This window comes from Accipiter gentilis, chromosome 1, assembly GCF_929443795.1.
Source record: "Accipiter gentilis chromosome 1, bAccGen1.1, whole genome shotgun sequence".
Taxonomy (NCBI): Eukaryota; Metazoa; Chordata; class Aves; order Accipitriformes; family Accipitridae; genus Astur; species Astur gentilis.
This window is the reverse complement of record NC_064880.1, coordinates 16,427,925-16,440,090: the sequence shown is the minus strand read 5'-3', so window position 1 is coordinate 16,440,090 and position 12,166 is coordinate 16,427,925. Positions and strand designations below refer to the sequence as shown.

The following is a 12,166-nucleotide window of genomic DNA, read 5'->3' as shown; positions in this document are numbered from 1 at the left end:
GAACCTGGCCATTCTACTTCATTCTTGTATAATACTGCGGTCACTGTTTGTTCACTTAAGTTCAAGAGCACCTTGAACTTAAGTGATTCAAAGGCAACCCCCTTAACAGTTAGGTTTGGCAGACAGAATTCTTTATTTTTTTTCCCTGATGTTGTAGAGTTGCTTACCTGAATTACTAGGTATCTCTGAGGGTCTCGGGCCATTCTAGAGAATTCAGCAGCCAGCTCCTTGAATTTTGGCCGACTGTCAGCATCAATCATCCAGCCTGGGGACAGATGAAAAATGAGAAAGAAAACAGTCAATTGTCAAGGGAAGAAATCATTCAGTTTTTAAAAATGCACAAGTTTGAAGACTTTGATGTCCCTGATAGCTCTGGCCTAAAGAAAAGTTGCAATAAAGAGCCCAGAAGAATGGAAAGCTAGAACTTTATGATGCATCTAAAATGGAAAACATCTGATCTTGGCCAGAGAAGACTAGATTGTTCCACACTGCATGGATTTCTTCTTGCTCTGAGCTCCTGTTCCCCATTCCCAAAACAGAGACAGCAACAATGCCTTGCAATTTTCTGTGTCTGTCTTGCCCATTTAGATGCTAGCTCTGACTGCCTTTTACTATGTCCAATGTCTAATATAATGAATCGGATCCCATCTGAGTCTAGTCGGTTTATTACAAAGTGACTACTAAATACAATTTTACTTTAACTGACCTACTGTTCCACAGTGACTTAGATTAAAAATTGCTGTTCAACAGATCTGCAGGATGACTGACCTCACATCCGCCTTTCAGGTAATTCTGCATTCACATCTCTGCGTCATTAACACAGACCTCACACAAGGCATTAGATGCTATTTTAATTGAGTAAGGGCGATTCTTTTGTCCTTCACTCTCCAGGAAACATTCATTAGGAACAACAATTCTCAATCCCTGCTAATGCTTTCTGCAAAACAAGCAAGTAGGTAGTATAGGCAGTCACCACCAACAACTAGTTTATCTCGGTGTCAGCTTTTTCTAATGGAAGATCCTATCAGCAGCCTTCCAAGAACATGTTCTCATTTGCCAGGGAGGCTAAACAAAGCAGGCCTTATCTCCTTCATGCTGTTTAGCTGAAGAAGTGACCAATACAGGAAAAACAAAGCTACTATAGCTTTTAAAGAATTTCACACAAACATTACAGGGCTAAGTCCATATGTCTAGCCGTAACTTTCCATCTTAAAGAATATTCCATCTACTTGGACTTCCTTTCGTCCCCTCAGATTCATCCCATACTCATTAGAAATCCTATCAGATGGAACATTTTTGCACTTGACCAACATGAACTCCTTGCGCTATTCAGACATTTTCATACCTGCATGCATAGTACAACTGTTTTCAGAAGATATGTTATTTACCTCTTTTTTTTCTTCTCTCTTTTAGTGTTTTTGTGTACAAAGCAAAAGGGAAAGGACTATATAAGATGGATGAGATGTCTGTATTTTAATCTCACTTAAATTAAGTCAGAAACACCAGAGAGATGTTCCTAATTCTTTTTAAATTAGAAGCATAGCCTTGGAGGGTACTGTCACTAGTGTGGGTATCTTGGAGATAAAAGGGTAAAAAGAAACCATGTGCAGATTGTTTTCCTTTTTTGCTATGGTAAAAATATTCATAAATTATTGTACTGCACTAAGAATGATAAAAAATTGCCCTCTCTGTAGCATTTCTTGTATTAATTTAATTTTACTTTTTATTATTACTTCTGCAATCATCATCCTTGTTACTAACAATAAAACATTCATGCTTTCTTTCCTCAGTATGTGGAACCAGCATTTCCCCTCACAACCTTCACTGGCTGGGTATCCATGTACCATAATTATGTTTAATACTATCTTTTTTAACATCAAAATCAATTGTCATGGAAATGACAAGGGTTTACAATAACAATCATACAATTCTGACTTCACAGCAAGACTATGAGATACCATCTGACAGTAATAAGAAGCCGAGCTAACTCAACCCTTCATGGCTAAATTCATATCTTTTGCAATTGCAAAAAATGTGCATACAGTATTTAAATGGAATTTACAGTACCTTGGGAAGCTTTTGTTTTGAAGCAGCCTGCTCTGTCACCCAGCACTGTGAGAGACTACAGATGCAAATCTTCAAAACCAGTGTCCTTCTTGCACTGAGCATAGGGATATTAAAAGCGACAATTACTTACACTTCACCATCACCATATAAACATCGATAGTACAGACTGGAGGTTGGGGCAACCGCTCTCCCTTCTCCAAGAGGTCAGGGATCTCTCGAGTTGGGATTCCATCGTATGGCTTCCCACCAAAGGTCATAAGCTCCCAGATAGTGACTCCTAGACAGAAAAAAAAGAGTGTTAATCTTTGAGGTCATACTACTCAGATTCCTTCACAATTTCTTACAGCACAGTATTCTGGCCCAGTTTTGGACTGCAATCTCTTCTTCATTACCACTGCTTGTAAAAACACTGAAGTTTGGTCTGCCATTTAAAAAGCTCAAGAAAATGGTGAAACAGCACTTTGTGTTAATCTTGAAAAGCAACTTCCCTCAGTTTTATTGGTGTAAGAAGCAGCATGATAGATCTGAGGCACAAGAGAAAGGTCTAAGACAAATAAATGGTGGTAAAGTAAATGGATGCAATAACAAAAGAATGCATCTCACTCTTTTATCATATCAAAACGGAAAATAAATGGCTGAGGTACTCTATTATTTTAAGGGGAAAAAAGGCAGATGTTCCCTAACTTAGAGCATCAATTTCCCACAAAGGTACAGCACTGAGTAACATTATATCATTGTCTTTGCCTTGTAAGTCATTCACAGCCAGTTGTGTTATTTTTTTCCTTAAATCACCTTATGGACTTGAGTTATGATAGTGCTATTCTTCAAAACCAAGATTCTCTTTTTGAATAGCCGTAGGATTTGTTTTGGCATCGGAAACAAAGATCACGTATCATAGGTAACAGAATTAATCCCCCAGCAAAATCTTAAATATTGAAAATGCTGCTCTCACACCAGTCATTTTAAACTCGCCTCTAGATCGATAATCATATTTTGCCAGCTGTCACGCTAATGTGAAAGGTGATGAGCAAAATTACCATATGTATAAAACACATATTTATTTCAGCCTCATTCACTTCTTTGTTGACGTTCAAGAACTGTAACTTGCCAATTGTTTTTGGTCTTGTCCTTTCTGATTATAGATATTCTGGGCTTCCTGCATTGAAAATTAATTTCATAAACAGAGGCGTATTTTTTCCTAAGTGATACGAGCTATACAGAATTTGAGGAAAAAGAGCAGATTTACATGATTGATTTAACTTTCTCATCTGAATAGGAGAGGGCATCTAACCATTCACAGCAGTGTCTTTTGCTGCTACCCGCAGGTAAAAGTGAGTAATGAATAGAATTGTACACACTTTTGTTTCAAAATGATACGGCAACAGGAAATGCAAATAGGAGTCCACAGCCCTAGATACTGCTGAAAAATTCCACTTACAAAGGTCTACATGCTTTTATTAGTAATAGCTGTACTAGATAAACAGGCAGGTAGCTCAGCACATGTGGCACAATAGCTTGTCTGGATAACAGAATTAACAACAGTAAATGAACATCTCATTTCTCAAATGTGACTTTTTTTTTGGTGTGTGTGGAGTCCACATGAACTGACCTGTCTAGCCAGTTCCCAAGTTTTCTGTGAAATTAAATGGATGCTTGTTTTAGTTAGCTTGGACAGCTTGTCTCTTTTCTCTTCTTTCTCTTGCTTTGTTTGCTCTGTATTATGACAAATTCCCTTTTATCTGACTGTAGATACAGAAAGTCCCATAAGCCTGAAAATGTTCTTTGACATTCATGGCTTTTAGAGTTAAGATTTTCAAAGGACTGCTGAAAATTATGGCCTGCAGCTGTATTTTTATGAATCTGTGGCTGAGCTGAAAGAGGCCTCCTTCTGTTGTAATAATCAGCCCAGACCTTACGGCACTCGTCCCAGCAGGGACATCATGATAACGTATTTTAGTGAGCAGGGAAGTAACACAGGAGACAAGTAACAATTGCTGTTTAGAGTTACACTTTTTTTTTTTTTTTAGGAAAAAAAAAAAAAAAGGAAAAGCAAAACCCACTGGAATTAACTCCTCTAGGAAAAGAGGATGTCTTTAACATGGTAACACAAGTTGGTTTAATGCTTTACAAGAGACAAATTTTTAAACTAATCACATGAAGATTTACCATAGCTCCAAACATCACTCTGGTGGGTAAATTTCCTGTAGTGTATGCACTCCAGAGCCATCCACTTAATTGGCATCTAGGGAAAGACAAAAGAAATGTAACCTTAGGAATGTAATATTAAACCAATATTAAACAAATAGGTCCTGTATGTGGACATCAGCTTTCTCCCTGTTTCCTTTTTCAACTGCAAGCTTAAAAAAAAGCAGCACTACCCAGCAGAGGAAATGGTTGTTCCTGCCCTCTAGAATGGTGCTTTGCCTCATAAAACATATGGACGTGAGAAATACGAACCAGTTATCTGCAGAACTTCTCATACCATCCAAATTTTACTGATTCAGATGTAGTGGAACAACTGACTTTTTCATCATACCTGTGTAAAGATGGGAGCAACGCAAAAACTACATCCAATCCCTCTAAATATGAAGTGCAGCAGAGAAGGTGGAATACAGAGCTCTTTTGCCTCAACAGTTTGCAAGACCAGACACTGCTATCTCAATATCTCTCTAATGAGGCTAGTTAATAATGCAGTGTCCATTATACTTCACAGTCCACATAATCATCATCAGAGTAAACAGGCAATGGGGAGAATTTACAGTGCTTAATTTCTAACTCCTATTATTCCTTAGGAACTTAGCCTTCCCAGTTCTCTGTATCATTACTGCAGTGAGAAAAGTTGCTCCTGAAAGCAAGTCAAAAGTCCCAAACTAGCCTTAGACTCTGAATCACCCTTGGGGGGGAGCTCATCTCTTCTGGCAGAGAAGGCTGTGCAGGCAAACACAAACCTAGGTTTGGCATAAGGTTTTGCCCTGTCAAGTTTGTGTTAAAATGAGATTCACAGTGTTTCCTATTCCTGAGCTGGACCTGTAAGGCACAGTCTTGAAGTCCATTAATTTCTACCGGACATACATTAAAAATAGATTTTTACCTGGCATGGATTTGTATGGGTCACCTTTAATTTGGAACTATGGAATATGTACTGGAATAAACCAGAGAGATACATAACTGCATGCAAAATCTGAACAGATGGTGGGTGTAAAAGCAGAGGATGTGTCTTCAAACCCTTATGGAAATACCTTCCATGAAGTTGACTAATGAACATAACCTATACAGTTATGGCAAAAATAGCACTCTTTAATAAAGGTTGGCTTAGCATTTGTAAAGACAGTTCATCCTCCTCCACTAAACTCTGCAGAAATGTACCGCTTTCATTCCCATTAAATACGACTGGGTTGTTCCAAATTTGAACAATTGCTGAAGTAGCAAAGCTGCATTGCTCATCATGGGATAACTTGGGTTGGAAGGGATCTCAGGAAGTCTCTAGTCAAACCTCAGGCTCAAAGCAGGTTCGGCTATGTCGTGGTTTTAGCCTAGCCGGTAACAAACGACCACGCAGCTGCTCGCTCACTCCTCCCACCCCCCTCCGGTGGGATGGGGAGAAGAATCAGAAAGGAGAAGAGGAAAAAAAAACCAAAACAAAACGGAACCTCGAGGGCTGAGATAAGGACAATTTACTGGGACAACACAAAAAAAAGAAAAAAAAAAATAAAAAATTGCAACAACAACAACGGTACTAATAAAAGAATATACAAAACGAGTGATGCACAGTGCAGCTGCTCACTGCCCAGAACCCGACGCTCCACCACTTCCCCCACCGAAAGTCAAGAGAACTCCCCCCAGCCCGCTCCCCATTTATATACTGAGCATGATGTCCCATGGTATGGAATAGCTCCTGGGCTAGTTCAGGTCAGCTGTCCCGGCTGTGCCCCCCGGACCTCCCAGGTTCCTGTAAAAATTAACTCTATCCCAGCTGAACCCAGGACAGGCTATAAGATCAGACCAAGTTACGCAGGGCTTTATCCAGTCTGGACTTGAAAATCTCCAGGGATGGAAACCGCACCACCTCCCTGGGCAACCTGATCAACTGCCTCATTGACCTCATGGTGGAAAAGTTTTTCCTTTTATCCAGTCTGAATCTGACTTAGCATGCTCTTAATACAACTTTAAGCTGCAAATGTCTTCTGGATTTCACAGGATGCTTCTCTGGAACTGGGAAGTGACACACCTGATGTGTAAATCCTGCTCCAGAACTCCCAGCGGTGTAACTGGCCTCACAAGTCCAAGACACCACCTAACAGCTGCCAGGGAACAGCTGGTTAGCAAGGACCAGCTCATTTTGCATCGTTGACTGGCTGATGGAGAGACGAGGCAGAGGGGTTACTGAAGAGGGGATTAGAGAACTGAAGGAATCAGGGAAAACTGCCAAAACTCCACCTTCCCTGCCAGGAGGTCTCTTTACTGGGGAAATGGGAAAGCACTGGTGACTCCTTTCAAGCTCTTCACCTTATTGACTGAAATGCCTATGCCAAGGGCAGCAGCCACACAAATAAGGCAGCAGCCCATCCAGGAGAGAAGCACATACTGGCAACAGCTGTTTGTCCCAGACAAGGGCGTAAGTGAGCACAGAAAAACACAGACAGCATGTAGACAGGAAGCAAACTGAACATTCAGGAAAAGGAATGACAGGAGAGGCAGAATCCCTTGGGATTTTGTGACAGGTTGAAATGTGGAATTTCAAGATGTTTAGGGAGCAGCCAGCAGCAGTAGGTACTTACAGCCTTTACTTACAGCCTTCTGAATTTTATAATGTATTTATCTGAAGGCATTAGAAATGAGGTGAGGCACTACATGGATGTTGTGCGGTATGATGAGAAGTTATATGGGAAAATGCCTGGTTTCAAAATTATTCTCAAGCTAGCTTTTTAGTGGCCTGGCATTCAGCATGGTATTGGAGACATGGATGCAAGAAATAGCATACGCAGGCTCTTCCAATGTGATAGAAGAGGTGGCTCTTTGTTGAGCATATGTAAACTTTCATATGCTACAAATACAAACATGTTCTCTGGCCTTCCTTTTTGTCTTCTGGAAAATTACTTGTCTGGGAAAATGGGACTGCAAGTTATTGAGGTCCTTATGACCAAAGAAAGGAGTTGGCAGGAATGCCCTAGAACATCTTTCACTCATTGAACTGACTTCAGAAGTCTTCAAAACAAGACACAAAATGGAGCATCTGAACAAAACCTAATTCTGAGTGTGAAAACTGTTCAGACAATTACATTTTGGCACCTGGAGAAGCTCACTGAGCAAAAAATGAGTGGATTTTATGTGTGCTGTCACAACACAGTTCTTCTAGAAGACAGGGCTTTGCTAAGTCACTGACAGACTTTCTTACACAGATAATAGTCCCATAGGAATACACTGCCCTCACAAGTAACTTCAGGAGGTTTGTCACAGTGTGATATATTTACTTCTAGACATGTTCAGTACTCACCTTCCCTCCATCAGCATTATACTCCTTTTCATCCCCTTCCAAAAGTCTGGCCAAGCCGAAGTCAGTGATCTTCACATGGTTTGGTGATTTTACCAAGACATTACGGGCTGCTAAGTCCCGGTGGACAAGTCTCCTCTCTTCCAGGTACATCATGCCCTGAAGGACAAAGAACAGTAAAATAATCTTAATGAGTCTTACATGATTTTTTAGAACTACTTTTCACTGGCGACGTGTAAAATTTCTGGTTCCCTTATTAGTATTCACACTAAGAAAATGGCCTAGAGGGCAGAAGTTCAACACTGCCCTTGCTGTGAGCAGGAGGTGGGATTAGATGACCTTAGGTTCCTTCCAAAGCAAATGATTCTGTAAGATTCTATGATAATTGCCAAAGGAAAAAAAAAAAATCAACAAAAAGCCACATAGATATCTCCTTTGCTTGTGCAAGTTTAAAATCTGGAAATGTAAGACAAAGAAAAGAAATATCACGGCCCTTATTTTTCAGACAGGAAATCTGAAGATTGTAAAAATATATTCAACTTAGCCAGAGCCCCACAGAAGTTAGGCCAGACTGGGAAACAATCCCAGCTCTTCTATGTTCCAGGCAAGTGTCTTCAATTCAAGATGAAGCTTCTTATTCATCTCCAAATGCTTTTAAAGTTGGGCACGAATTTTCACTACCCTCAGTGGATTAGAAGGAAAACAATTCTTTATTCCAAGTGCTGCAACCCACTTGCCTTTTCATTCCCTTAAAATTTTGCATGTAGTATTATAATAAGACACTAGATCAATGGCCATTTTTTTTATGAGCATATATATTCCATTAGAGGTACTTTTGTTAACAAGCCCATCCAGCTGCCTTTAAATATAAGGTAACATATACTCCAGCTGCCTGGCCTTAACCTTATTCTTACTCTGGTAAGAGACTAACCATCCACCATCAGGATGAAAGTTTACATGATGCTTTGTGACACTGAGATGAACACCAAAGCTTGGTCTTATTAATTATATGACACATAAAGGATAGTCACGCAGGGTTACAAGCCTATAATTTAATTAAAAGGCATTTATGACATTAACCATCATTATAAGAACCTACAGATGAAATTACACACTTGATAATTACCCTTAAGGTATCTCTTAATATATTAGCTCTGTATAATATATATGGTAATTTTTAAAAAGTCACTGCTGAATACCTAAGAGATCATATTATCCCATAATACAGATGATAATTCAGAGAGTCACAGGTAGTGATTAAAATAACCAGGTTACTCAGTGTCATGGGCCAGATTTTATTCCCTTTCACAGCATGCTAAGTTTACATGAACCTATCCCCATACATACAAGGAGGACAATGCATATGAGTAAGCCACAAATCATGGTCACTGGACAAGAATGTAGTTCTTTCTTGTGGAAAGTGGATGTCTGTACAAAAAAGCATCCAGTGGAGCTCTGAACTGCTGTGGCTTTTAGGTGAAAAATTTCAGTGCAAACACCACTAAAAGGTTTGAAAATATGTGAGAGAACATTTGGCATAAACACTATTTCATTTTAATGTGGTAGGCTTTGCTGCAGTCAACATGAAGGTGGTTTGAAAGGGGACACAGGGACTCTTTGGCATAAAGCAAATGGAATTATTTTTTAAAAGCACTACTCGTTGAAGCAAACACACCCTCCTGCCAATTGCAGATCAATACTTTTGGCTGTTGAACATCAGAACTGTAAGTCTTTGAAAGCATAAAGTTTTTCTGACATCAAATTAAAACCTGTAGAAAAAGGAAAAATAAATCTCATAGGTCAAACAATTGGGAGTCACACAACAAACACACCATGAAACCAGAGGCACCATCATGACTTGGCACAAGGATTACCTCCTGAAGAAATCCAACCAGAAAAAGACAACACAGTCAATAGCAATGACACTGCGTAATAGAGGAAAAGCAACCACAAAAGCGGCCCTGTAAAATTCAGGCAGATGGGGAATTCATATAAATCCTGTTTCACATCTCTAACACTGAACAGTAACCACAAAGGGCTTCAAGGCAGTGTCAAAATTGCTCATAACAGGTACTCTGGGCAGTAGGTGGACTACAGCAACCTCCCAGTCTCATGTCCCTCCTCTTCACGTGGGGGTCTTGCAACAAGTCTGCTGAGATGTCTGCAGGTAGGTGTCAACCAACCTGTCTGGACGTGCCACAGAAAGCCACTCAGAGAGCACCATGCCCATGTTGTGTTGGGCTGAACAGTGCATGCAGGCGGGCAGGGCTCTGCATGCTTTGCGGAGCAGCCTCTGGCCCACAATCACATGTCCAGCTTTGCTGCTCTTACAGACAGTGAATCTAATCTTAAGGGTGGCTTCAGGGTGCCCTTAAATATACCACATAGTCATTCCTCACACATCTAAAATTATACTAGTTCTTTGCAGTTCCTGACAGTGGTGCCCTTGAAGCCAGGATTGCAGTCATGTGCAAACAGACAGGCATCCTTGTACTTCCCCCAAACACTTCTCTCCGGCAGCTCACAATCTCTTCCTCCACCTTCCACGGGATTAAGCTCCTCTCTTAAGTCTTGCATCTTTCACTGCAAAGGAGCTCCCCCCCCCCGAAATTTTCAAGGTGCTGCTTACAATTCCTTTCTACTTAGTTTAGGAAGTATCTCAATTTTTTAGAATGAACAGAAATACTTCTAAAACATCACAGATTTGAGATAACTTCCAATATCCTTATTTGGTCAAAATTCTCAATACCTCAGAATAAGGGGAGGAGAAAAGAAAGGTCCAAACCTTCAAACAGATCTTTGTGGGCAGAATCTGATGACGACACAAGAACCCAGAGAATCTGATGAGAGAATTCTATTGGTATCAGAATACATTAGGCCCAAATAAAATTCTCATTTTAAATAGATTAATTTGCACCTATCAGCACTGAAATGATATGAAGATGTTGCAGATTTATTTTGGCAGAAATGAAGAAACAGAATTTCTGTCTCGTTAAAACCAGAATAGCTGACCTGGACCAAGGCTTTAGCCTCCTGTCTTTAGCTAATGATGGCAGAAATGCATGGTAAGGTGTCCAGAAACATCCTTCATTGAAAGAGTTAAACAATCAAACTCTTAACCTTGCCTCCTTGGTCTTATTCTACATTCTCTACATATCTAATTTCCAAACATTTTTTAAACGTGTAGGCTAACACTTTAGGATGTTTCACTGTTTATTTTACTCATTCCTTTCCATTTATTTCAATCTTGTGCTATTATTTAATATCATCTTAGTAAGATTATATTTTATTCAACCTAACTTCATACTCTCTTATGAACTAGAAATATGTGTAATCACTAACCTGAATACTGCTCCTAACCAATACCACACCTGGTTCTCTTTTCTATCCAGAAAAAGGGCAGAAATAGCTGTCTGTGTATCATTGAACTTACAGTTTACTTCACCTCTGTCAAACAAGCTTCTCATGCTTTTTCCCCCCTGTGTTACCTGCAAAGCTAAAAACAACCCATGTACAGTTGACAGCTACAAAATCCTCTGCAGGTCCATGACCTTCAGAAATGTAGATCCTCTTAGGAATAGCCAGTGTAAACATGTTGGATTTTCCTGATACCCTATCAACAAGTTTTAAAGGTGGATGGTGGAAGTATAAGAGAAAAGGTGTATATATGTATATATTTTCAATAAATGAGATTATACAAGCAGAATGAAAACAGTCTAAAAATGGGAATCCTACAATATTCACTACAGCAATACTGTCTAAACCTATACTACGCCAAGAATCATCATTTGAAGGCATTTTTGAACCTGGCAGGGAAAGTGCTCTATATGCATCTCTAATCTTTTTACATGATACAGAAGTACGATAACAAAAAAATACTCTCTGCATTACACAGCTGGTGCCATCACCACCCAACAAGCCCATGATCAAATACCAAGAGGACATTTTACGAGAGTTGCAAGACAAAACTACAAGTGACCCTAGACCCTGACAATGGAAAAAGATCTGTTTGTAAAAATGACACTTTAAAGCCTGATCCAAAAGACACTATGCTGTGCCATTTGCGGTGTGATCCGTGAGGCTGGGGAAATGAAGCGCCCTTCAGAACTTGTGCAAATGAGAGCTATGCAGATCCTATATAATTATCAAAGTATAAAATGTCCAGTCCAGTTAATAAGAAACCCCATACTTTAGTATACATATTAGAACTTCCACAATAGGGTGGGACTTTTATGCTGAAATCACTGAGAGGAAAAAGTTCAACATCAAGCCATTAAGGATCAGTTGTCTCATTATCCCTGAGCCCAGATTCACTTCTCACAAACACAAGAATCAGCCATGACCTACCAATCACTGATGCTTCCTCATCACAGTCACGACAGAGGTTTCCTCACAGAGAATGCCACTAGAAATGCAATTACTGCTGGGATCCCTTAACATAAAACCACTCTCTGAATTGGCACCTAATGCTATTAAGAAGTCAGACAGCCACTGCAAACAACTATAACACCGATAAGTTGAGGAATTCCCTTTGGAACTTCAGGATGAGTGAGGAATAGCCTTTTATCTTTAACAATGGCACCCCTTATCCTCACCCAGTACCAGCGT

General features: G+C 39.8%; 1 protein-coding gene across 9 annotated transcripts in view; it reads right to left on the bottom strand.

The window, feature by feature from the left end:
* ERBB4 (erb-b2 receptor tyrosine kinase 4) overlaps nt 1-12,166 on the bottom strand; it is a 645,972-nt gene that overhangs the window by 25,772 nt on the left and 608,034 nt on the right. For all 9 annotated transcript variants that reach the window (XM_049809033.1, XM_049809016.1, XM_049809051.1 and 6 more), the window contains exons 21-24: nt 7,562-7,717; nt 4,234-4,309; nt 2,198-2,344; nt 168-265 (exon numbers count right to left, since the gene is read on the bottom strand). In XM_049809033.1, the coding sequence (XP_049664990.1) occupies nt 168-265; nt 2,198-2,344; nt 4,234-4,309; nt 7,562-7,717 (477 nt within the window). The remainder of the gene's footprint in view (nt 1-167; nt 266-2,197; nt 2,345-4,233; nt 4,310-7,561; nt 7,718-12,166) is intronic.